Source organism: Eubalaena glacialis, chromosome 9 (assembly GCF_028564815.1).
Source record: "Eubalaena glacialis isolate mEubGla1 chromosome 9, mEubGla1.1.hap2.+ XY, whole genome shotgun sequence".
NCBI lineage: Eukaryota > Metazoa > Chordata > Mammalia > Artiodactyla > Balaenidae > Eubalaena > Eubalaena glacialis.
Genome location: NC_083724.1, coordinates 99,975,512 through 100,003,410, shown reverse-complemented (window position 1 = coordinate 100,003,410; position 27,899 = coordinate 99,975,512). Strand labels below are relative to the sequence as shown.

Below are 27,899 nucleotides of genomic sequence, written 5' to 3'. Positions count from 1 at the left end.
ATACTTAAATAGGGAAAGTAAGCATAAATGAATTTATGTTTTATACTTATGAAAATGAATTTTAAGGTTTCAAAAAGTAAGATAACTGATCCATGTTCTTAAGGATAAAGTTTATACAATTATAGGATGTGGAAGTAATAGTTACAGAAGCCAACATTTATTGAGCATTTACTCTGTGGTAAGCACGCAAATTGTCTCATTTAATCCTTATAATAATCTGGAAGGTAAATACTATTAATATCCTCATTGTACAGATGATAGAAAGCAAGGTTTTAAAAGTTTAAGTAATTTATGCAAGGGCACAGAGGTAGGACTAGACAAATTTGGTAGTCTGACTCTAGAACCTTAGTCCTCTATACTGTCTTAAGGTGAAAATAAATTTATTCTCAGAACCCCAGACACTGGCACCAAAGCATTTAAAATGTTAAAAGCAAGCACATTTAAAAGAAATAAAAACAGTACATAGCAAAAGTAAATATGGAATGCAATGTTATAAATTAAATTACAATGAGTGATTAAAATTACTCCTCCTAATCTTGTGTACCTACAGTGGATTATAGAAGGAAATTTGAATATTTGTGGTGTCAGTATTTAACGTGACTTTAAATGGTTAAATAACATAATCCTGGCTTCATCTCTAATTTTGTGTATGAGTAAGTGGCTTAACTTGCCAAAGTCTGTTTTTTAAAAATTAAACATACTTATCAAAATACCAAGAGCATTTTACTTATGTGTATATCATACTGGCCTATATTTGAGGTGAAGTTATAAGAAATGGAAAAATTCAACTTGCCTTTTCGGGGACAGAGAGTATGGAGGCTTCTTGGAACCTACATGGGTGCAGGCTCCATCTGCTCTGCACCTGCTGTCTGGGCCTGCTCCTCTACAGAGGTTTCTCCAGAAAAAAGAACAGACAGGAGGATTGGAGGTAAGTAAAAACGCCACTTCCAAACTTCAAAGAGTTCTGAGTTTTTAAATGCTTCATTCTGTAAGACATTAATCTGTTTTAAAAAACATTTTATCGAAGCATAATATACTTATAATATTAACCTCATTTAAAAAGCAATTACTGCTGAGCTCTGGGACAGAAGTCATGAAAGGATCTCCTTCCAGAAGATGCTACTACAGCAAGGATTTAAATCATTTTCCTTAGGAGGGGTTGCACAGCCTCAGGAAAGCGAGAGTTAGGGAAGATAGGCATTCCACAGTTGGAACTAAATAGAAAGGAGGCATTTCACATGCTCTAACAGATCTACTGTTTTTAAAGTCTCTTCGGTGATTATCTGACACTAAGACTACTTGTATACTACATTATAGATTGTCATTTCAGTGTCTGGGCCATGAAATCTGTTACTGGTGTGAAAATGAAAAAGGGGAGCCTGAGGCTCCTTCAGACCGTGAAACCACTTTGAGTGGGTTGAGTCAGATCTGCCTGTAGGGAACCGTGCTACCTAAAAGGGAGCTCCAGTGAGGGTCCCGGCTCACACCGCCCTATTTCTCCCAGAAAAGCAGTAAACCCAGCGGGCAGTGGGGTCAATCTGCCACCTTTCCAACTTCCTCAGAATTACGACTCCACTCCTTGTGAACAACCAAAAGTCTGGAGAGTTATTTCCCAAGTTAATTAAAGATACCAACGCGATTAAGGTTGAGAGAGCAGGTGATCATTTCTAAAACTCGGTAACTACACTTGGGGACACAGCGCAGAGACTTATTCCTTTCTCCATTGGGGACAGTGGCTTCTGCTCCCTCCCCCCTCCCAGATGCACCCCGACTTCCAGTTCCTGACCAGCCTGCCCACTTTCCCTCTGCAGCCACCCCGGCCAGGGCACTGGTCCCACCTCGGGATGACTGGCCCTCCCGGGACGAGGACGGGACCTCTTTGGGGTTACCAGACCCCAGGGATTAGGGCTTCTCAGGGCACAGGGATGGGAAGGGGCCTCCTCTGGGTGACCGGTCCTTGGGGACGAGACAGGGCCTCCTCGGAATGACTAGACCCGGGGACTAAGATGGGGCTTCCTTAGGGTGACCAACGACGGGACGGGGCCTTCTCGGGGTGACCGACTTCCGGGATGAGGCCTCTTCAGGGTGACCAGATCCTGAGGACCGAACGCGGACTCTTCGGGGTGACCGGCTCCGAGCGGGTACGGGGAGAGGGCTGCCTGACCGGCTTCCGGGGATAAGGCCGTCTCGGGGTGACCAGATTCTGGAGCCGGGGATGTGGCCTCCTCGGGTGACCAGCTCTGGGAGACCAGGAAGGGGACGAGATGAGGCCACCGCTCTGAGACCTCCCGGGACCCCGCGCAGGCCCAGCGGCGCCGCTTGGGCCCGGCGCCCCCTTCCCCGGACTGGACCTCGCGGACTCTCCCAGGTCTGTCCTCCTCGGTCTCGGACTGGGGTTCAGAATCGGAGTCCTGGCCCTCAGTGTACCGACCGCTCAGTGCGGTGTACCGGCAGCTCAGCCGCGGCACCGCCTCTTCCGCCTCTTCCGCCGGCCCACGTAAGTCAGCTGGCATCGCCCCGCCCCTCCGCCGCCGCCCGCCCGCCCGCGCGAGGCCGCCTCAGCCTGGCCTGGGCCTGGAGCGGCGCACGGCGCAGGTCCCTCCCCGCCATGGCCCTGGGAGGCGGCAGCACATGGCGGCAGCAGCGGCCATGAGCGCGCCCGCGGCCCGGCCCGGCCCCCCCTAGAGCCCGCCGCTCCGGCCCCGGCCAGCGCCACGGCCCCGCCGCCCCCGGCCCCGCCGCCCCGCCGCCCCGCGCCCGCCGCCGCCGCCGCCGCCATGGGCGTGCAGGGCTTCCAGGACTACATCGAGAAGCACTGCCCGAGCGCCGTGGTGCCGGTGGAGCTGCAGAAGCTGGCCCGGGGCAGCCTGGTGGGCGGCGGGCGGCAGCGGCCCCCGCACACGCCGCTGCGCCTGCTGGTGGACGCCGACAACTGCCTGCATCGCCTCTACGGCGGCTTCTACACCGACTGGGTGAGCGGCGGCCAGTGGAACCACATGCTCGGCTACCTGGCCGCGCTAGCCAAGGCCTGCTTCGGCGGCAACATCGAGCTCTTCGTCTTCTTCAACGGCGCGCTCGAGAAGGCGCGGCTGCACGAGTGGGTCAAGCGGCAGGGCAACGAGCGCCAGACGGCGCAGCAGATCGTCAGCCATGTCCAGAACAAGGGCACCCCGCCGCCCAAGGTCTGGTTCCTGCCACCCGTCTGCATGGCGCACTGCATCCGCCTGGCGCTCATCCGCTTCCACGTCAAGGTGCGGCCCGCCGGGCGGGCAGGCTGGCCGGGGTCCGCATGGGCCTGGGGGCCGGGGGCGGGGTTGGAGGCCGGGGCTGGGCTGGGGTCTGAGTGGGCGTGGGGCCGGAATAGCTGGAATTCAGAGTCAGGGTGGGTCGGGATCTGGAGTCCGAGGTCGGGGTTGGACTGGAGTTTGGGGGACCAGAGAAGGAGCGGGCCAGAGGTCTGGGCCTGAGTCGGGGTCTGTGGTCCGGGCTTGGGCCGGGTCGGGGTCTGGGCTCGGGGCGGGCCGGGGTCTGAAGTTGGAGCTGGGCCGGGTTCGGGGTCTGGGTCCTGGGGACCGCAGGCGCCTCTCCCCTCCTGGTCTGAACTGCTGCAAAATGGACGCGCGGCCTGGAGCCCGGCCGGCGGCTGCGAGTGCCCGGGGTCTGGGGACTTCGGCTGCTCCAGGCCGTCCGAGAACCTTAGGACCAGCGGATAGCTGCAGGCTTGGAGGGTGCAGTGCCACCATCGCTGAGATCCTGAGTATTCCTCCACTCTTTGAAGCAGGTAGATTACTAACCTGAACTTTTATGAGACGCTGGTTTTCCTTTAGCAGGGCTTGAACAGCAACAGGTATTTTTGGGGAGCAAGTGGGATAGATGGCGACAGGAAGGGGTCTCCAGCCACTGAGGGTGGATGGAAGGTCTGCCTACTGCTGTCACCCCGGCTCAGCTGGGGGCAGTGACCTGGGCAAGGCCTATGGAGTTAGCCTCCTCTTGAGAACGCAGGGCTGGGTCCAGGTTCCCTGGAAGATGACAGTTTTTAGAGAAATTGTCGGATTTTCGTGTGTGTTAGATTTCAAAGAATCATAAAGTTTGACATGCTGAAATTTTGTCAGTTCTGTGATTTAGAGTCTACGTGAAAAAGTCTTTGGTTCTGTGTATCTGATGTGAAGAGAGTAGTTCAGAGTCAGGGCAAAGAGAATGTGAATCAGAGTTTACAGGATGTATTTCTCTCTGCACAGTGAGGATTCCACCACTTTGGGCTGTGCACTCAGGTAATCAGAGCTTTGACTGTCCGGCATTCTGCTGTGCTTTTGGCAGAGGTCTCCTCCCTGAACCCAGGCCAAGGAGTGCTTGAGGACCTAGCAGCCACGGCAGAGATAACATGCAAATCAATGACCCTTGACTTGAGTTTTGATTGCTTCCTTTTTCATTGTTATTTGTTTAAAATTTTTAGGGGGGCTGTTTTGGTTTTCTGACTTTTGCCACTCTGCCTTCCAACGTGTTTGTCATTCCTTTATTTCTTCTTGAAACTGTGCTTGTTCCCAAAGTTTGTGAAATTCAAACTTCCTGATTGCTCTTGCCTGTGCTGAGATGGTGGTGATTAAGCCTAAAGTGATAGCGGAAGTCCCACCCCGATCCTGTTGCAATTGGTGACAGGGTTTCTAAGTCTGCGGGTCGAGGCTGCTGGAAGAGCGGCGATTGGTCTGTGAGTATGGCAGAGACCTAGCCTGCGTCCCTGGGGAAGTTCGGCTGAGAGCCAGGGACTGCTGCTGGCATTTTCTGCCCTGGAGCCTGGGCTCTCTGAGAAGTAAGATAGTGCTCCCAGGTGTGATCCACCTCCAGAAGATGCCCTGAGTGTTAACAGTTTTATCTTGTTCAGAGATGGAAACTGCTACTGGGAAGACAATGAGCTTTCTAGTCAAGTGGCTTTCAAAGGAACACCGTGAATTTTACTTAGGATTAGAGTCAGTGTTTGTACACAGTCGCTGTATCTTTTGAAAGAACTGCTAAATTCTTTTTTAATTGTAAAATTTCTTCATGTTTATCTTTGTGCCCCTGTAAATGTCTCACTTACCTGCTGGGTGCCCAGAATTTTGACCAATGTGTGAGTAAGTGAGTAAGAAACTAGATTTAAGATCATTTCTTCCACTTAGGTTTCTGCACTCAAGATATAATTGAGTCTATAATTATTTTGCTTTAGATAAGCTTTTAACTCCTTATATAGAATCACAATATAGTGTTAATTGTACAGTTTAATATAGTAATGACTCAATTCCCTGGTGGACACTTAACTGGCAACCTCACCTTTTTGGAAAATGCCTAAGAAATCTAGCTACTAAAAATTTCTCAGCAGCCAAATGAGAGGTCAGGAAGCTTTGGTATAGTGACCCAAAAAGGAAAAAAAAAAAGCTTTCTGCTTCCTCATTGAAGAATCAACTTCTCTCCCTTGTAGACTGCCCTCTCCTTTTCAGATGTAATTCTGATAAGCTTAGTTATCTATTTCTAAACTTAGCTTGAGAAAAGGGTGCAGAGGAAAGTCTGCCAGGCAGGCGCACCATTAATAGAAGGAAGTGACACTTCACAAGGGAGAAGATAGAAAAAGCTATAAAAAACACACATAATTCTGGGGCTTCCTTAGAAAAAAGAAAGCAACCCTATGTACTTCAGTAGCCCCTGAGGGTGGTATGGTTTACTCTCTGAGGATGATTTTGAGCCAGAAAAATTTATGTTCAGCATTCTCTAAGGGAGTGAAGGGAGTGTACTGTTTTTTAAAAATGCCCATTAAATGGTTAAGTGAATTAAAACCATGATGGCATATCACTACATACTTGTTAGAATGGCTAAAATAAATAATTCTGGCAATGCCAAGTGCTGGAGAGAATGCTGAGCAATTGGAATCGTCCCACATGGCTGGTGGGAATGCAAGATGGCACGCCACCCTGAAAAACAGCTCCCTTAGTTTCTTATAAAATGCATTTACCATGTGGTCCAGCAATTGTACTCCTGGGTATTTTCCTAATGAAACTATTATTCACACAAAAACTGAACTTGAATGTTCATAGCAGTTTTATTCATAATAGCCAAAACTGGAAACAACCAAAATATCCTTTAATAGGTGAATAGTTAAGCTATGGTACCGTGCAATACTACTTAGCAATAAAAAGGGAGAAACTACTGATACATACAACTTGGATGAGTCTTTATAGCTTCATGTTGAGTGAAAGAAGCCAAGCTCAAAAGGTATGGTTCTATTTATATGACATTCTCTTGAAGATACGGCTGTAGTGATGGGGACCCGATGAGTGGTTGCCTGAGGGTGTGAATATAAAGGGACAGCAGGAGGGAGCTTTTTGGGGTGATGGAACTGTTCTGTAATCTGATGGTAGCGGTGGTAGCATGTTTTAAAATCATAGGACTATACATCAAAAGTAAATAAAAGTTAATTTTACTGTATGATATTTGTATTTTTTTAAAGGTTAAATAAAAATTGGCAAAGGAATTGATGCAAACATCTCACTATATATAATGTTGGGCATATGAGGCATTTTTCTTATAAAAATCTACCATCGTATTGGTCGTCTCCAGGGTTCTGTAAACTGGCAGAAAGTCTTAATTTCCTGTCAGCTTTGCTTAGAGAAATCTTTTTTGGCTTAGAAGAGTATGTCTTTGCTAAAGTAATAATTGCATTTCTTTAACCATTAGAAGTTGGCCCACACATCAGCTAATTTTGTTCAGGTCATTAAACTGCCCGGCCTGAACTTGGCTTCTGTTAGTTACTAGGAGCATTTCCTCTTGTGTGCCTTGAGTCATCATAACCTTTGAAACTTGGTAAGGACTGATGTTGATTTAAAAATCTTGGTGGCATTAAATGCCTGGAGCTTTACTAAATGTTTCTGCCTGAAGACTTGTGGTGTTGGTGTACAGGTTTATAATGAAGTCCTTGAAATCTTATCCTGAATTGGTACTCTGGGGTATTTACTCAGATCTTACATAAAGCAGAGCTCATGTTTTAAGTCACTGGAAGAATGTGAGATTAGGCTGTGGCCAGAGATCTTGGGATGATGATCTCTTTCTTTGTATACTTTGTAGGGTGCCAGTCCCATGCTAGGTCATATCTCACAGAGCTGTCTCATTTAGCCCTCAGTGTTTTGTTAATATGGGAAGAAACGGGATTGCTGATCGAGCAACGTCTGGGGACAAGTAACCAGTAACCTCTTCAAGAGGGAAGTGGTGTGCTGAAGTCAAAGTTCAGTTTCATTGTGCAAGAATGCTGTGGGGTGTGCCTACCTGCAGTTCACTCTCAGGTCAGATCTGATAGCAAAACGCCTCTGCTGTTTTTTCCAGGTGGTACAGTTTCTATCCAAGAGACACTGAAAACTAGCAATATACTGTTATTCTTAAGGATCTCTAATTGATCAGGGAATACTTACAATTCAGAATTGACCACATTATAACTCAAACCAGCCATACATTTAAAATACTTATTTAAAAATATTTATTTTCTTCAAGTGTACCAGTTTTGTGACTGGCTTATTTTACTTAGCGTAATGTCTTCAAGGTTCGTCCATATTGTAATGTTGTGTCAGAATTTCCTTCCCTTATAAGGCTGAACAATACTGTATCCTGTGGATGGACCACATTTAGTTTATGGATTCTTGGGTTGCTTCCCCCTTTGGCTGTTGTGACTAATGAATAGTGCTGCTGTGAATATGGGTGTACAAAAATCTGTTGGGAGTCCCTGCTTTCAGTTCTTTGGGGTATGTACCCAGGAGTGGAATTGCTGGATCATTTGGCAATTCTATATTTAATTTCTCGAGGAATCACCATACTATTTTCCACAGCAGTTGCCTATGTATATTTTATATTATATATTATATATCATATGTTGTCAAAATAGTTTTAGTTTTTAACATTAATGTGATCACTACATTATTCAGCAATTTGTTTTTTTATAAGTATGTAAAAAATCTTTTCAAGTCTATACTTACAGTTCTAATTCTTTTTAATGCCTGCATAGTGTATGATTTATCTATCCCCTACAAATGGTATGCACACACAGACTTGATAGATTGAAGAGTGTGCACATTTTAAATGCCTTACAAGACTATAGAGCCAACATTGCCAGACCTTCGGATTTTTCAAGAAAGTCAGAAATCCAGATTTTTATTTGAAATTATCCCATTTAAAAAACACCTTTAAGCCAAGGAAAATGGACTCGGGGCTAGATTCAGATCTTGAGCCACCAATTTGTGACTTCGGCACTGATACTTATCAACAATTATCACCCATTTTTTAGGTTTAAAGTTAGACTTACCAAAGCCCATTGCCTCTTCCCTTCAACATTGCATTGTTGAAGCTTTTTTGATTATCAAAGCACTTCCATTTCCTGGAGTTACTGAAATAACGACTTTCCATAAATGCCATAATTCTGTGGACCTTCTCTGTTATATACTCTTCTCATTATTCCCCATATTACCTCTTTTGAGGTTAATACTATGCACATATTCTTTCAACATCTGACAGTTTCCAGTGTACCTTTTACTGTTCTCAAAGACTTGAGCAGCTGGTTTTATGTACTTAGAGATTACTTCTCCCATATCCCATTCAACACACAAACTGACTATTCTCCTCTCTAATCTGACCTCAGATTACTCACCTCTAGTGACTATTGTAATTTCGCTTTAGCTACCCTAGGGTTTGTTCCCTATAATTAGCAGGAAGAATGATACCACCTTTAAGACTTCAAACTGCATGTCCCCCCCTAGAGCCTGACTTCTACTGATATACCCTTCATTCTCCTTTCACTTTCCACAATTGTCTCTTCTCCCAGTCTGTTCTGATTTCACTTTTAGCCCTAACTGGTTTGAGCCTGATGGTCACCTATTTCAAAGTTACACTTACCACCCTAGAGTCATCTTTGGCATTTTTATCATTCCATCCTGCCAGTCCCTGCAATATGACACGTCAGTTCTAGCCCAGCAGTCTCTTACTTACACTTCTGTTCCTCATTTCTAGTATTCCCAACATGTGAACTCACCAAGTTTACCAAAAAGGTCTGGTGGGTTGTGAAACCAAATTATTGGGTGTTTATCAGCATTTAGAAAAATTCACACAGAATAAAATAGAATAAAAAGTAGAATGCAAGACATGTATTAAGGGTAAATACCATTATATTAAACTGTGTCTTACTGTGGATAGTAGTCAGAATTGCCTCTGGATCTGACCAGGCCCCCATGCCTAGTATAAACAGTGGAACTCATCTTGCACACAATGTCAGAGCAGCCTGCAGGGTCCTCAGGTGAGTCATTCTCCTGGCAACGACTGTCAACAAAACCATTAATCCAAACTCCTTATTCAGGCTTTTAGACCCTCCTGCAATCTGAATCCATTCTACCTTCCTTCAGTTTCACAATTCTTCTATTATACTTTTAAAATGCTCCCAACCAGACTGTTCACTGTTTCCCCAAGAAATGTCCATTTCCCAACTCTACTGATGTCTCCCTCTGTCTACCCCACTTTCGCTTGTCAGAATTTTGGTTCTACCTCAAAGCCCATCTCAACAGCTTTATTATAGCTACCTTCATATGTATCTCCCCCACTAACTCTAAGCTACTTGAGGCCAGGGACTAATTTTACTCCTCCTGTATTTCCTATGTTTAGTATAGTCATTCAACTTTTTAATCATAAATTTACTTTGTTCTATTTATATAGGCAAATTTAATTATTTTCTTTCAACACCTGGATCAATGGCCATTAAGTAAGATTTATTTTCTTACTTTAAATTTCTTATTCTCTCTTCTCTGGTTTCCAGTGATGATTCATTCTCCCTTTAGCAAACATTGAGTGCCTGTTATTGGCCAGGTGTGGAGGAGTGAATATAGCAGAAAAGAATGGAATCCTTTAAGGAGTTTACTCTAGTGGAAGCGGGGGGGGGGGGGGGGGGGGGGCTTGTTTACATCATTTTCCCATGTCACGTTTGGAACTTTCTTTGATGCCATAGGACAATCTGTTTAGTCAGTGAAGAGCAGTAAGTGATTCTCAACAGGGGCTAGAGGGCTGGTGATTTTGGCAAGGTCTAGAGACATTTTTGACTGTCACAGATGAGGGCATACTGGCTGCAGGCATCTAGAGGCAGGGGCCAGGGTTGCTGCTAAACATTCTACAATGCCCAGGACAGCCCCACAGTAAAGAATTATCCATTCCCAAATATCACCAGTGCCAAGGCTAGGAAATCCTTGTGTGAACAAGTCAAAGAATTCTAAGCTTTGGGCCTTAGTAAAGCCATATAAATGTTTGAAATAGAGATTTCTAAGTATACCAGGGAGAGAAGTAAAAAAAAAAAAAAAAAAAAAAAAGGAATACAGCTTAGTTTTCTAAATAAGATACGTACATACACACACCTTCTCTCTTATATATTTCTAGACCCACATTGCTCTTCATTTTGTTTTATACAATTAGAATTTATACAATGGAAAGAAATTAATTAAAACATACTACACATTCCAGCCTTAGTAAGAAATTGACTATAGGAATAAATAGCATGTAATATGAAAAGGAGTTCCTTTTTTTTTTTAATTGGGATACAGTGGACATACAGCATTATATTAGCTTCAGCTGTACAGCATAATGATTCAATATATGTATATATTGTGAAATGATCACCACATTAAGTCTAGTTAACATCCATCACCATACATAGTTATACTTTTTTTCTTATGAGAATTTTTAAGCTCTCTCTTAGCAACTTTCAAATATACAATACAGTGTTAACTATACTCTCCATGCTGTACATTACATCCACATGACTTATTTATTTTATACAGATGACCCTTGAACAACACGTGTTTGAGCAGTGTGGGTCCACTTATATGTGGATTTTTTTCAATAGTAAATATTACAATCTGTGGTTGGTTGAGTCCATGGATGCAGAACCGTGGATGGAGGACTAACTATAAAGCTATATACAGATTTTTGACTGCGTGGAGGGTTGGTTTGCCTAAACACCTCCCTCCCCATTGTTCAGGGGTCAACTGTAACTGGAAGTTTGTACATTTAGACTTCCTTCACCCATTTTCTCCACCCCCACCCTAAAGAAGCGATACTTTAGAATTTGAAAAATTAGATTTATTTTCCAATGGGTTTATAGACAAAGTTTTATAAATAGAACAGTTAGATGTAAATGAATCAGAGTTCAGATAGAAATATTCTAAAGTTCTCCAAATGTCTCTATATAGCTGGAATTGTTTATTTTTTACTTATGTTTATGTTTTCTCTAGCAAGTAAGTCCTATGATGGATGACCACCTCTTAGAACATTATGTTATCCATTTCTTAGAACACTGGCATGTAGTAGGTGTTCAAAATATATTTGAGAAATGGACAAATAAATCAATTCCAGACTCACCAGTTAGTCACCTTGTGCAAGGCAGTGATGGCAGAAAGATGGTAGAAAGTTTGTGTTCAAACCCAGAGTCTAGTCAGTTCCACAGATAAGTAGTCTCAGCTTGGCCACCTGGCACAGAGGCTTTATCTTTGAGTAAGCCCTTTATGCTTCTTAATTTAGGAGCTGTGTTGAAGACATCAAAGGGGTGACTGCTTAGGGAAATGGGCTGCATTTAGCCATCTTTTTTTTCTCCCTTGTTATACGTGGCTCTATCAAACATTGTTTCTCGGCATTTTAGGGCCAGTATAGAGTTGAACTTGGCAAACTGATTTATCTGCAAAGGTGATGGTAAATCTATAGTAATTAAGGATCTGTGATCTAGAAATGTGATTCTTTTTTACCCTGGTTACTTGGTATTTCCCGCTTGTCTCTAGAATAAATTTATTTCTTTGGAAAAACTGAAGCTACCCTGTTGGTATTTTGCCAATTAGTGTAGGAAAATATACTGGAAGGAGTATTACTGGAGGGTTGAGTTTTCATAGGTCTGGAGTGTATTGTTCATCTTCATGAGCAGGAGTGCCAGCCAGTCCAGACTGGGAGGGCCTCCCTGGACTGCTTGGATGAGCACAGGCACCATGGTTTTTCAATCTCCTGTACCTATGTGAGCCATTAAAGATTTCAGTAAAGAGTTTGCACGTGTCACCATTTTGAAATAAATTGCATCAATCTGAGATTCATTTTTCTAAATTCCAAAAGTTAAATTTTGATGTATTTTGGAATTGGATTTTTAAGAAGAATACTATTGCTAGGAGTTAGCTGAATCATTAGGAGATTAATATAGTAGGCTGAATAGACACTGAATACAAATAATGTTGGTGTTTCAGCACTCCTTTTTTTTTAAATTAATTTTTATTGGAGTATGGTTGCTTTACAATGTTGTGTTAGCCTCCACTGCACAACAAAATGAATCAGCCAAACACATACAGATATCCCCTCCCTTTTGGACTTCCCTCCCATTTAGGTTACCACTGTGCACTAGGTGAGTTCCCTGTGCTATATAGCATGTTCCTATCAGTTGTCCATTTTATCCATAGTATCAATAATGTGTATGTGTCAGTCCCAGTCTCCCAGTTCCTCCCACCCCACCCCTTTCCCCCTTGGTTCAACATTCCTTTTATTATTTTATTTTAAAAATGTATGAAGTTTAACTTGCATTTCTTTTAGGACATTCACTCTCTTATTTAATTTTTTAACAGAGAAAGGAAACAGTTTTATTATTGAATAAGCATTGAAACAGATTGCAGTTGCATCACAGGCAACCTGCTAAAGAGATTGCAAAGAAGAAATCTCACCCTTTTATGTAGGCTGGCAGATATAATACATTACATATATGCTAATGTCATTATCCAAAGGAAAAATAAAACTTCTCTTTTGACAAGGAGGAAGTTATATCTTGGAGCTAAGTGCCTAGGATTTCTGAGAAAACAGGGAGACGGGGTGCCACCCTCTTATTATTATAATTTTTATCTTTATTTTTTTAACTGTAAACTATAACAAAAGTTTTACCATTTTAACCATTTCTTATTTTTATTTTTGTATTAATTTATTTTATTTTTGGCTGCATTGGGTCTTCATTGCTGCACATGGGCTTTCTCTAGTTGCGGCTAGCGGGGGCTGCTCTTCATTGCATTGTGCAGGCTTCTCACTGTGGTGGCTTTTCTTGTTGCAGAGCACGGGCTCTAGGTGCGCAGGCTTCAGTAGTTGCGGCGGGCGGGCATAGCAGTTGTGGCTTGTGGGCTCTAGAGCACAGGCTCGGTAGTTGTGGTGCACGGACTTAGTTGCTCCACAGCTAAGCATGTGGGATCTTCCCGGGCCAGGGCTCGAACCCGTGTCCCCTGCATTGGCAGGCGGATTCTTGACCACTGCGCCACCAGGGAAGCCTGCCCATTTTAACCATTTTTAAGTGGAATTAAGTTCAGTGGAATTAAGTACAATCTTCCCTCAGGTATATGTAGGGGTCTGATTCCAGGAGCCCCCTCAGATACCAAAATCCAAGGATGCTCAAGTCCCTGATGTAAAATGGTGTAGTACAGTGAGTACAGTCAGCCCTCCATATCAGCGGATGCGAAACCGCATTCACACTGCTATGCAGCCATCACTACCATCAATCTCCAGAACTTTCTCATCTTCCCAAAGTGAAACTGTCCTCATTGAGCACTAACTCCCCATTCCTCTCTGCCAGCCTGTGGCAGCCACCATTTTACTTTCTTGTCTCTATGAATCTGACTGCTTAAGGCACCTCATATGAATGGAATCACACAGAATTTATCTTTTTGTAACTGGTTTATTTCACTGAGCATAATGTCCTCGAGGTTCATCCGTGTTGTAGCATGTATCAGAATTTCCTTCCTTTTCGAAGCTGCATAATCTCTTGTGTGGATAGAAGACATTTTGCTTATCTGTTCATCTGTCAGTGGACTCTTAGGTTGCTTCTACCTTTTGGCTATCGTGAATAATATTGCTATGAAAACGGGGGTGCAAATATCTGTTTGAATCCTTGCGTTTAGTTCTTTTGAGTATATGCCCAGAAATGGAATTGCAGGATCATATGGTGATTTTATATTTTGAGAACTGTTATACCATTTTCCACAGCAACTGCACCATTTTACATTCCTACCAGCAATATGTGAGGGTTCCAGTTTTTCCACATCCTCGCCAACACTTGCTTATTTCTGTTTTTTTTTTTTAGTAGCCATCTTAATTGGTGTGAAATGGTATCTCGTGGTTTTGATTTACATTTCCCTATGATTAATGAAGTTGAGAATCTTTTCATGTGCCACTCCCTTATTTTAAAAGAAATTGTTTTTCCTTGCTTTTAAGACTACTGCAACCAATTCTTATAGAATAACCAAGAGCTATATAAGGTAAGACGTTTATTCAGCCATGATTACAGATTTCCTGAGGAGGAGAGATTTACTTTTAGAGACATTGCTAATGTATGTCATGACACTAAAATTGCTCTTTTAAAGTAAACAACAACAATAAAAATCTTCTACCAAGTTAGCGTTGACTTTCATGTTCTCACTCTTCAGCTCGACTTGAGTAGGGAGTAAGTAGCCTGAGTAAGTTTTACCTACCTCATACATAGTGTCTAGAATTCTGCTGGATAAAGGTCAGAGCCTGATTTTTTTTTTTTTTTTTTTAACAAAAGTATTTAGGTTGACTTATCCTCTTACGTTCAGGTTAACTTACATCTTTTAAGGCTGGTAGCTGGTTGAAGGACGTGTCACATTATTCCCTGAGCTTCTGTAAAATTATTCTAAAGAAAAACCACATATGATATTTTTTTCTGTGTGTCAGAAAATCTCTTTATGACAACTCATAGTGTTTCAGGTCCTGCATGCAAAGTATGAAGAAGCAGATCCTTTCTCACATAGCTTACTTAAAAATAAATAGTACCTGACATTTATCAAGTGCTTATTATTTATGAATGATTCTGAGCTGTTTACATGTAGTAACTCATTTAATCATCACAGCTACCCTATGAGGTAGGAGAGTACTATTATTTTTGCAGATGAAGAAATGGAAGTACAGAAAGTATTAAAGTAGGCAGTGGAGTTCACCTGGTGCCAGAGACACAAAACCTCACTGTACAAGTGCTTCTTCACTGGAGATTAGGAGTAAGTAACGGTGTTACATTTTCATTCTCGTGGGACTTTCCACATAGCTGCTTTCAGCATTAATAAATAATTACATTCACAAAGTAAGCTTGAGAATTTTTTAGTCATTATTCTTTGTAAAAAATACTGAATTTTGATGTATCTGCCTTTTTAATGATGAAACTTAAAACTATTGAGATAAAAAGATTTACCTAGCATTCTGTGGCAAATATATAGTTGCATAAAATTATCCCTAGCTAAATACAAAATACTTCATTGGGACCAAAAATGGGGCGTTTTGCCAGCTACTGAAGATCTTCAACACTGATTGCATACACCATGTTTCTTGGTGATGGATGGGTGGAGAGGTGAGGCGAGGTGTTTGCTGGTTCCCAGCCTGGTTGTGGCTACCAAAGCACGTATCAAGTGGGCTTCCCTGGTGGCGCAGTGGTTAAGAATCTGCCTGCCATTCAAGGGACACAGGTTCGAGCCCTGGCCCGGGAAGATCCCACATGCCGCGGAGCAACTAAGCCCGTGCACCACAACTACTGAGCCTGAGCTCTAGAGCCCGCAAGCCAAAACAACTGAGCCCACGTGCCACAACTACTGAAGCCTGCGTGCCTAGAGCCCGTGCTCCGCAAAAAGAGAAGCCACAGCAATGAGAAGCCCGCGCACCGCAACAAAGAGTAGTCCCTGCTCACCTCAACTAGAGAAAGCCCGCGCACAGCAACGAAGACTCAACACAGCCAAAAATTAAAAAATAAAATAAATAAATTTATATATAAAAAAAAAGTAAACGACGAATGCTCTGTGCACTGTACACAGGAGCTCTATGGTTTCACTCCCTTGATCTGAAGTCGCATTTTGATGCAGTGGTGATGGCAGCCATGGCAAAAATCAGTCAAGGCCTGGTGCCTTTAAGGTGGTAGGCGGTCTGGTTACTAGCCTGGGGTTTTCTGTGAGGAGGCTATGCATAATTCCAAGTCTGGCTCACATAGGAGGCCTTAACCCTTTCTTTATCACCTGTGAGTAGGTAGGTCTCGGCTTAATTTTTTAGCTTGCTTTATACTCTTTGGGAGTTCAAATTGAAATAATCTTCCCAACATTGTATTTCATAGTTTTTACTCATTTCTAAACTAAGAATTAAGAACTAGACATACCGTTTTCATTAAGCATAATGTGCCCAGTCTGAGCCAGGAGCTGGAAGGCCAGGGAATTGGAGAAACAGAACACGGGGAATAAGGTGAGTAGAAGAGATGGGAAACAGGAGTGAAAGGCATTCAGACCGGAAGAAAGACACACTCAAAGGAGAAAGAACAGCGATACCCTGTTAGACCCTGATTCCTAGAAGCTTAACCTCTGGAATTTAATTTTTATTTTTAATTAAATAACTACCTCTCAGGTTCTGTTTTGATGCAATCCAGGTGTTTTCCTATCCCCACCCAAACCTTGCATCGAGTCTCCTTTGCACCGCATCCAATTCTCTGCCCCTGACTCTTTACCAGGCTCTTTGACGTAAGTCTTGAGGAATTGTTCAGTGGGCCTCTTACAAGTATTCTTGGTTGTTGGACTTTATTCTTTCATTCATAGGTTTATGCTGTCTGTGGTGGGCTTTCCTACTTCCCTTAGTTGGACTGTCTGGGGAGAGTTGTGTTTTCACATGATAGACTCTCGGAGACTTTGCCTGTCAGGCCTTTCAGTGCTTTGTTCACATGATGAAATAGCTTAAAACAGTCTCTCAGTTAGTGTCTTGTAGACCAGGGGTCCTCAACCCCTGGGGTACGGACTGGTACCAGTCCATGGCCTGTTAGGAGCCAGGCCGCACAGCAGGAGGTGAGCAGCGGATGAGTGAGCAGAAGCTTCATCTGTATTTACAGCTGCTCTCCATGGCTCGCATTACTGCCTGAGCTCTGCCTCCTGTGAGATCACCTGCGGCATTAGATTCTTATAGGAGTGCGAACCCTGCTGTGAACTGCACATGTGAGGGATGTAGGTTGTGCGCTCCTTATGAGAATCTAATGCCTGATCTGAGGTGGAGCTGAGGCAGTGATGCTAGCCCTGGGGAGCAGCTGCAAATACAGATTATCATTAGCAGAGAGGTTTGACTGCACAGAGACCATAATAAATCAGTTGCTTGCAGACTCATATCAAAACTCTATCAGTAAAGGAAGCTCAGGACTCCCACTGATTCTGCGTTATGGTGAGTTGTATAATTATTTCATTATATATTACAATGTAATAATAATAGAAATCAAGTGCACGATAAATGTAATGCACTTGAATCATTCCGAAACCATTCCTTCCCCCCCGCGGCCTCCAATCCGTGGAAAAATTGTCTTTCAGGAAACTGGTCCCTGGTGCCAAAAAGGTTGGGGACCGCTGTTGTAGACTATTGTGTTTTTTTTTTTTTTCTTTTTAAAATAAACTTCTTACTTGGGAATAATTTGGGGTTTATAGAAAAGTTGCAAAAATGGTACAGAGAGTTCCTGAATATCCTTCACTCAGCTTTCATGCGTCTTAGCATCCTATGAGCTAGTACAACTGTTACAACTAAGAAATTAGCATTGGTACAGTACCATTAACTGCATTATGTATTTCATTCAGATTTTTTCCATTTTCCACCTGTATCCTTTTTGGGTTCCCTGTTGCCTTTAGGCGTCTTGTCTACTTAGTGATCTCTGATCTGGGACAGCTTCTCAGCCTCTGCTTGTCTCTGTGGTGACTCGACACTTTTGGAGAACTGATCAGGCATTTTGTAGGTTGGCTTCCAATTTGGGCTGTCTGATATTTTCTTGTGATTTGAGGAGAATGCTCCAGAGGTGCAGTGCCCTCCTTCCGTATATCTACTGGGCGTCTGCTCAGTGTCATGCCTTTTAGTGGAGAATGGTATTTAGAAACCGTATCGGGGTACAGATGTTCTTTCTCCGGGGGTGTTGCTGCTTCTAGGTTCTCTGCTGACTCCTGGGAGATGTATGTGTGTGTTTATAGACTAATCCACGTGCACACACTTACCGCTAATGATTTCTGTGCCTGTCTGTGTTGTCATCTACTTGTGGGTTCTTACGGACATCTCCATGGCTAACCCAACACCACAGGGTCATGCTAGCCTCCTCCCTTTGCACATTTGTAAGCTCGTTCTCTGATAGGGAGACACTGAGGTCATCTACCATCCATTTACCCCAACCTTAGCAGATGTGAAAGTGATTTCAGAGTTGTTCATTGGCACCCCTGTGACAGACAGTTTATAATACAATTTGATACATTTGTCAGTTTGCATTCTGGCCTAGCATCCCTGACTGCTGGCTGATTTTTTTTTTTAAGTTGTGTATATTAAAGTTTATTCTTTGTATGATATGTACAATGATGTGAGCTTGTACAAATGCATAGAGTCATGTATCCATCACCCAGACTCTTTCATTTAGGTGTTTTGTGGGGTTTTTATTTCCCTAACTGAGTAACTGCTACACCACACTTCCATTGTTCACTTGTTGGAAAGGATTGCATCTCTATTACCTTGTGGTTTTTAATGCCATGTAGCCTTCCTCAGATAAAGGCAAAATGGATTTTAACCAGTGGGGAAGAATACTAGAATTTCAGAAGTTGAAAGAACCTTAAAGATTCATTAATTTTACATTCCTAGCTAGGCAGGTTGGACATCAAGCCAGAACTCGTACCTGTACATTTTGGTTCTCCTCCCCATCCATATCACTCAGGGTACCTGAGATAGGAAAGGTGAGCATGACAAGGGGCACAGATTGCTCCACCTTGCTTTATTATTATTATTATTCTTTATTGAAGTATAGTTGATTGAACTAACACAATGTTGTGTTAGTTTCTGGTGTACAGCAAAGTGATTCAGTTATACACCTTGCTTTAGATTTGAAGTCTGTGCTTACTTAAGGGCAGGGTTCCTTTATCTTTTGTTTTAGGAGATTAATTCTAGCAGACAGCTATTTGTTTAATGTTAGGTGTGCTTTGGGGGAGGATTAAGATATTATTAACATTTGCAAATTAGTCTTGTAGTGAATTATTAATAGTTCATTCACTTTGCTTATTAATGCCAGGCTGAAACCAAGTGTTCTGAATGAACGAAGAATTGTGTTTGGGGAAGGGTCAGTGGAAGGAGGTGACTGTGGAAAGCGCTACATTCCACTCTCCAGAGATAGATGAAACTGCTCTATAAGGCTCTACTGGCTGTTGGTTTCTACTGTTTAGAGTTTATAGTAATCTTTATAGATAATTTAAAGACTGTTTGGGGCCCCTGAACTGGGACCCCCCAGAGTTTTTCATTTCATAAATAGTCTTTACTGTGTGCCAGGCACCAAGCTAGACCCTTGATATGTAGATGAGCAAATTGCGTGCCTTGTCTGGCAGGAGATGGATGTGAAAGGAGGAGTATTTGCCCCCAGTGCGGTGGAATAGAGGTGGCCAGTGTGGGCGTGGCTTATATGAGGGCTGTTTCAACTTTTTATTAGATTTTCTTCCTTTAAAAAAGTTTTTTTTCTACCATAATTCAAAAAGAGTCATGTACCACAATGTTCATTGCAGCTCTATTTACAATAGCCAGGACATGGAAGCAACCTAAGTGTCCATTGACAGATGAATGGATAAAGAAGATGTGGCACATATATACAATGGAATATAACTCAGCCATAAAAAGAAACGAAATTGAGTTATTTGTAGTGAGGTGGATGGACCTAGAGACTGTCATACAGAGTGAAGTAAGTCAGAAAGAGAAAAGCAAATACCGTATGCTAACACATATATATGGAATCTTAAAAAAAAAAATGGTTCTGAAGAACCTAATGACAGGACAGGAATAAAGACGCAGACGTAGAGAATGGACTTGAGGACACGGGGAGGGGGAAGGGTAAGCTGGGACGAAGTGAGAGACTGGCATGGACATATATACACTCCCAAATGTAAAATAGATAGCTAGTGGGAAGCAGCCGCATAGCACAGGGAGATCAGCTCGGTGCTTTGTGACCACCTAGAGGAGTGGGATCGGGAGGGTGGGAGGGAGACGCAAGAGGGAGGAGATATGGGGATATATGTATATGTATAGCTGATTCACTTTGTTATAAAGCAGAAACTAACACCATTGTAAAGCAATTATACTCCAATAAAGATGTTAAAAAAATAAAATAAAATAAAGTTTTTTTTCTTTCTTTTTTTTTTTAAGCATAATTGTGCCACCTTGCACAACTGTGTTACTTTTTGCTTACTCCCTTTCAGTCTTTTTCCACAGGTGCAGTTTTATGTGGTTGTATGTAGCGGATATTGTATTCTGAAATGGTTTTGTTTAATATTTTGTCCTAAGCTTTTCTCAAGTTTCTCCACAACATTGTGTAGTTGCTGTGTTTACCCAGCTCCTTAATGTTAACTTATTTTTCCCATAGAAGGCTACCCTCACCCTTTTTATGCTCCCAACGTTTTTTATCAGATACGTTGGTTTCTTAGGCTCTATTTCCTGGCGTAAGATTGCTCCAGAGTCAGAGTATGAGTGCTTTACAGCTCTGGAAATATATTGCCTGTTGTTTCACAACGCCAACAGCCTTCCTTGAAAACCTGCCAGATTAGATCTGTCCCTGCCTACTCTGACTCCATCACCTACTGCTTTCCCCTGGGTCTCTGGGATGAGGCTGCGGACACCACACTCAGCTCTGAGTCAGTACACCTGCTGTTCCCCTGCTTGAACACCCCACTGAGTAACCACACAGGGCTACCTCCTTCTTTCCCCTCCAAGGGTTGTTGTGAGGGTAATGAGGTAATATGTTGTGAGGCATGCAGAGAGTGGGTGCTCAGGGAAGATGAGTCTCTGGACCGCTCTTGTCCTGGAGCTGGGCAGAGCCAGGTTCTGAACTGCTGGCAGCCTCAGTTTCCTGGAAGAATAGGTTAATAAACTCTCTTGCAAAATATAGCTTGTACTGTACTCAACTCATACATTTAATTTTGCCCCATCTCCTCTACAGGATATCTGGCTCTATGAAGCAAGCAGCCATGCTGCCTTTTCTAGAACTCCTCCGAGGGGACTGGAGCGAGGGGGTGGTAACTCACAACCTCTCTTCATTTCAGGGCCTCTTAGGACGACTGTGCAGACTTTAATATTAAAGATGTCTGGAAAACAGGAATTGCTGGTGATTTTTAAATGCCTTAAGACATTGCTGTAAATATAAAGTTCTGTGTAATAAAATGATTTGAGGTAGAGGGCATGGACTTGGAGATTATCATTTCTAGATGAAGCTGGGCTAATTAAAAAAAATTTTAACTGTAGTTTTCTATTTTAGTGAAAGTACTCTATTTTTAGATTGAGATAAAACAGCATCATCCTATTCTAAGACAGAACAGTAATTGACTAATTGTATGTTGTTATTGTTTTCTTTGTAACGCAAAATATTTTTATCAAAATACTTATCAAGAGAATGCAAAAAATTATTTTTCCTTTAAATATGCATCTTTAAAAGGACTGCTTTGCCGCTGAGTTTTCATTATAACTAACTTTCTAACAAAATTTGGTGAAAGTCAGTGAGAGATGAGAGTAACTCTACAATGATGTGCATCTAGTAGGTGACCATTGAACACTTGAACTTAATTTTTAATGTATTTTTAATTTTAATTCAATATAGCCACAAATCAGGCAGTGTAGTTCTAGAAATTTATGTTTAAGGGCACTTGTTTTTAACCTTTAGGGCTCTATGGAGAGTTAATTTTCCACAGCTGAATCACTCAATTAAGTTTAAAATTCTGTTTTCTAAAATACCTTTATCCATTGTAGGGGGAAAAAAAAACCTGCCAAATTTTAGTTGGATAAATGAGTGTGGGTAACAGCAGGAAAGGAATTGTCTTTGACTTTATATATATAATTTTAGGAAAATGTTTTTCAATGCCCTTTGGTATGTTTTTTGGAATAGAGAAATTCCAGGGGCTTTTTGCTTTCCTGTGGGCGTTGCTTCTCTGCCCTCTTTAGTATGTGACAGACACCTGAGATAGATGGGGTTGACCTTTCACAATGGGAGAGCCAGTAGAAGTAAAGAAGCTTCAGCTTGTAGTTTTCATCACTAAAAAGGCAGTAAATTTAGACCTAGCCTTCACAGTTGTCCTGAACCTGGTGCCACACCACCAGGCATGGTCCTTTGCACAGAATAAACACGTGACAATTATTTGGGGGTAAACATGTTCATTCTTATTATTACCCATATGCTGAATACTTCAGGGTCTATAGTAACTAGTAGGTCGGTGATGGATAATACTTGGCTTTTTTTTTTTTTTAATCCTTCTGGTTATTTCACCTATTTGCTTTGATTTACTTTGAAGAAATTATTTTGTTTTCACTGAGAGTGGCTGGCTTCTCTCTGTCTCCTTCCTTTACACTTCTTTATTTTCCTCTTCTGTCTCTTTTTTTCCCCGTCTGTCTCTTTTCCTTCAAAATACTGTCACAGGGGCCACCTGGCATTGTGTATTTTTAAACAGGGTGATCTTTGAACTTGATAAGAAGTTGAAAGTTAATTTGCAGTCTGGATGGGATCATAAGTTACTGACCAGGAGATTATTTCCCACTGAAATTTCTTATTTGAGCAATGTGCTGCATACTTTATTATTGTCAGTTTTGACTGTTTGGCTCTCTTGCATATCTTCCATATCTGGAATTTACAGGTTCTGTACAGATATGTCTGTGTATTGAGCACATGCTGCAGTGGTGCCTGGCCTCTGACGAAGTGGTCTTCTCACTTGCACAGGTTGCGCAGAGCATCGAGGATCATCATCAAGAAGTGATCGGTTTCTGCAGAGAAAACGGCTTCCACGGCTTAGTTGCATACGACTCTGATTATGCCCTGTGCAACATCCCCTACTATTTCAGTGCCCATGCCCTAAAACTGAGCCGGAATGGGAAAAGTCTCACCACAAGCCAATATCTGATGCACGAGGTTGCCAAGCAGCTGGACCTGAACCCAAACCGCTTCCCTATCTTTGCTGCTCTGTTAGGTAGGTGGGCAGTGTGAAAATTCATTTTATAAAGGAGTTCTATACTCGAAACATACTGTTGTTTTTTTTTTTAAATTTCAATGCTAGAATGTTTTGGATAGTATAGTACTTAAATTTAAAAGAACCAGGGAATGGGCTGGGCTTCTCCTCAGTAACATTCTTTACTCATTATTTTTTGGTGTCACTGCAAATGTGCTTCATTTGTTCTTAAGTGTTTGTTTATGTATTGTTCCATCTAGGCCGATAAACTAATTTTGTGGAAAATAATGCCCTTAAAGTTTGGGGAAAATAACATTTAAAAATCACAAATGTTAACACAGTCTCACTTATGAAAATTAAACATTTAAACCTTTGGCACAAATTATGTTTGTTATAGAAGAAAATATACTGTGAAGTTACCACTGTCATGTTTTCCCCTCATTTTCAGGATTCTCATTACTTTAAAAGGAAAAAAAAAAAATTACGTTACCTTGTTTCCAATGCCTGCATCTTAAGTAAATGTATAAATGTCTTTAAAACCTCCCTTGGAGGAATTCCTTATGCTGAATACCTAGAAAGGATGAAATCTGGTTTCAACTAAGATTTTATATATTAATTTCTTTCTCTTAAAAATAACTTGGCAATAAGTAATATATTTATTTATCACTTTATGTCTGTAGTTTATAGTTATTTCTTTCTTTTCTGTCCACTTCCCTTTCTTGTGCTTGGAATGTACACATTTCTAGCTACTTGAATATCCGGCTCTAGTTTGCTCAGAGTTTGTAAAAATTATGTCCACAGTATAAGTAAATGTGTTCTGAGCAAAGCCCTCCTGTGAGTAAAATCCATGAATTTCAGTGATGGGATTGAGGGCTGTTTGGGACACACAGGCCCTTTTTGAAAGATATGTGGTCTCCAGAAAAGTGCGATCTTATTGTACTCTCTCAATTTCTATTCTGTAGTGCTTAGCAGTGCTGATCTGGTCATGTTTAAGAGGGGGATTATATTGTAGGTTATTTTTAGAAATTCCTAATTATCAGATTTTTTATAAACATTCCAAAATAGTTTTATACAACTAGAAATTATAGTGAGAGAGCCATAATTTTTCATATATTATTTGGTGATAACATTTCAAATTGTATAACTACAAATCAGTCAAAAAATTTCTGATTTTACAAGTTGTCTTTATTTGGATCTAATCTCAAGTACATGTCTTTAAGTTAATACTTGGCTATTTTCTGTCCATTTTCTTAGTGAACTCTTGGGACTTGGGATTTGGAGGATTAAAACCTAATTTCTAAATATATGTAGTACTTTCATATTTTCAGACATTAAAATATAACAGGATATTTCCACAAATGTTAAAAAGTGATGGAGTGGATGGGCACATTATAAAAGTTTCATATTTACTTAAATGTTACCACAATTGGCTTTAAATGAATGGGAAAATTGTATGCTTTTAGAATATGGATGCCTTAACTAATTTGGGAAGGATATTTGTTTATCTTATTTAAGGAAACATTGAATAAATTTCTTGGGAGATAATGCCAACTAATACTTTTCTAGCTAACTTATTTTGTGAAATAGTAAAAGAAATGAAAAACAGTAGTAACATTGTGAATAATTTAGTAATAAGTTAAGGCTTGGAATTTCTTCAGAAAATTTAGGCAAGTTATAGATAAATGCTTAATTGGGTGAGCATTTTTAGTTTAGATTTTGTGTAAAAGTTTCAATGTCCTCAAATGAGAAAGATTATTTTTCCTTTTTTTAATACAAAGTATAATTTCTCCTTTTTGTAATAGAAAGTATAGCTATATAAGATGTTTTGTTTTAGAAAGGTTGAGTGAAATACTCATTTAAGTATTTGACCCAAGTTTTAACAGACTATTCTTTTTTTTTTTTAACATCTTTATTGGAGTATAATTGCTTTACAATGTTGTGTTAGTTTCTGCTTTATAACAAAGTGAATCAGCTATACATATACATATATCCCCATATCTCCTCCCTCTTGCGTCTCCCTCCCACCCTCCCTATCCCATCCCTCTAAGTGGTCATAAAGCACTGAGCTGATCTCCCTATGCTATGTGGCTGCTTCCCACTAGCTATCTATTTTACATTTGGTAGTGTATATATGTCCATACCACTCTCTCAGTTTGTCCCAGCTTACCCTTCCCCCTCCCCGTGTCCTCAAGTCCATTCTCTACATCTGCGTCTTTATTCCTGTCCTGCCCCTAGGTTCTTCATAACCTTTTTTTTTTTAGATTCCATATATATGTGTTAGCATATGGTATTTAACAGACTATTCTTGATGTTGGAACTGGCTTAATATCTTTTCAGATAGAAGCTTCAAAAACAAATCTCAGATACTTAATACTTCACAGTAAAGTTCTGTACATTCCATGAGCCAAGGAAAGCAGTACAAAACTCGGTAACTGGACAGTTAGGACTTACCTTTGCTCTTCTGGACATAATGACAGTTCGGTACATCTGTATCATGTATTTATGTGTTTAGAGTATTATGATTAGCAATGATGCAAATGAACTCACCTTGTTTTGTTTTCTGTTAGCAGCTGATTAATGAATCTGCTTAGTGTGGAGGTGACTAAATCATAATATAAAAATTACAGAATTATTTAGGAAATTACTGCTTTTAAATTGTATCAAGACCACTAACAAACCAAAGATGTTAGTATATCAGGCATCCAAGCACTACACTGAAGGGAGAATGTTCCCCGCAAAATGTAGTTTCTCAGCTGAATACAGTTCTTATTTGTGACACAGCCCTGGTGATAGTGCGTAGAGCTGATTGGCACTTCTTGATGGCACTTGTTGTAGTCTGTGCTTTGTACATCTATTTGTGGGTGGTGCTGGAAATTATGGGAGGAGGGTGTTGATCCATGTCACAGGCAGCAAACATTGTCACTTAACCTTCCTTAGATTTTATAACTATAGATTCTGCCTCTGCTGTTGAACCTACTTCACAGAATGCAGTTTGAACCATAGTCTCTCATAAACAAATGAAAACTTGTTTCAAATTGACATTTGGCATCTGGCATTATCAGACTGACCTTAATACTGTGCTGGGGAATTACTTAGGTTTTTATGCAGTTTATTCAGTTTGAATGCTGTTGAGCCTCTACTGGAAATTCACGTTGTACTTGAGGCAGCTGCAAGAAGTCTGCCTGCTGTATGTTGCTTTGTATTAGAAGATGAAGAAATATTCTCAATTTCTGTGTGGAAGTTTTATGTGGTGTATCAAATGAGGTGGTCCTATGAAGTCATATTGCAAAGTCTGAAACTAACAAAGATAATCTACAAATTATAACATGCAATGATATTAAGTTTCCCCTGTGTCACTCATGATGATGGCTTTTATGGTATCCCTGTTTGTATTCCAGGAAATCACATTCTACCTGATGAAGATCTGGCTTCCTTTCATTGGAGTTTACTTGGTCCAGAACATCCACTAGCCTCACTTAAGGTACAGATTCATTTCATTTCCAACATTTGTTGATTTTGCTATTACTTTCATAATATAAATAATGTTTCTTTATTGTAGAAGGAAATATACCACAAAATTAGCGATATTCTGCTTCCCCCTAACTTCAGAATCTGTGTTGCCTTAAAAAGCAAACAACCTGTCTTATCTTGTTCCCAGCACCTATATTTTAGGGAAATATATAAATGTCCTTAAAAATTCCCTTAGAGGAATTCTTCATGCCATATACCTAGATAGGTGGAAATTTTTTAGCTAAAGTTTTTATGTATTAATTTTCTTATCTACAAATATTAATTTTTTTCAGTAGATAATACCATCTTCTGTTACTCAGATCAACATCTTAGCATAGTTTGATAAATTTCATAATTTTCTTACTAATTTTTCAATATTGTAAAAATCTATTTACAGTTTTAATGCTATTTGAATGATGGAGGAGACCCAAGTTCATTAGAGAAGTGGTCCATTTGTACTATTTTGTTAATATTTATTTTCTTATTTTTCTCCCCTTCCTGTTTGTGAAAGTAATGGACATCCAAGAAGACTCACTTAACTGATTTTCTAGAGTGGGAAGGTTTATGGTTTGATGTGAACATAGTAGTGAAATTGGTATGAGCCACTAGGGAACTTGGAGTTGTACTTGTGAGTGGCTGCCTGTGATTTTCCGTATTCCCTTTGCTGGGTAAAGTGGCTCTAGTGTTCTCTGCTATTTAGTGTTGTGATCATAGCTGCCACTTGTTAGGTGGGGAGCTGGGAAGTCGGGACCTACACTGGCTGGCAGCCTGGGCCTCAGTTCCTCATAGTAATAGGGAGGTTGCATGGAATGGTTTCTGAATGCACTTTTTCCTGTTGTCAGAATTGCCCTCCAAATTGGAGTTTTTGTGTTTTAGCTTATAGTGAGCTTTTGTGATACTTGCAAGTTCAAGCGGCATTCCTTTCCTGCCTCTTTCATCTTGTTTCTTGCTGCCTAGAATCCCCTTTCTTTTCCATTTCTTATTGATGAGTCCTGATGTTTTCCTTTTTATCGTAACAGTTCTTTGTATGGGGCTTTAAAACTTCTGTTCAAAAGTCAGTTTTTCTCCTCTTGTTAGAAATTACTTGTTTTCTTTTGCTTTTTTGTCCTTGAAGGGGAACAGCTTTCTATTTGCTATTGGCCAGAGTGTTCTTCATGTGTGTTTTCATTTACAGAGTGCTACAATTTGTAATCGTGATTCCAAGCTCCAGGTGATACCATTATTGAACTGCAGAATAGGAAAAGTATAGTCCGAAATCAGGTGGACTCAGAAGAAGTATTGTGCTCATTAGGTTCATTAAGCAGTATGCTTTTATAAGTTGAGACAAAATGAAGGCTTGTTTTTTAGAAGGTTTGTAGAGTTTTGAGTAGCAGGGGTGAGAGGCTC

General features: G+C 41.1%; 1 protein-coding gene across 1 annotated transcript in view; it reads left to right on the top strand.

Annotated features, from left to right (window-relative positions):
- Positions 1-2,749: 2,749 nt before the first annotated feature.
- The window catches only part of FAM120A (family with sequence similarity 120 member A), a 103,542-nt gene continuing 78,392 nt past the window's right edge, over positions 2,750-27,899 (top strand). Inside the window, exons 1-3 of the mRNA XM_061200626.1 lie at positions 2,750-3,251; positions 22,778-23,024; positions 26,402-26,484. Of these exons, the coding sequence (XP_061056609.1) occupies positions 2,778-3,251; positions 22,778-23,024; positions 26,402-26,484 (804 nt within the window). The 5' untranslated portion in view covers positions 2,750-2,777. The remainder of the gene's footprint in view (positions 3,252-22,777; positions 23,025-26,401; positions 26,485-27,899) is intronic.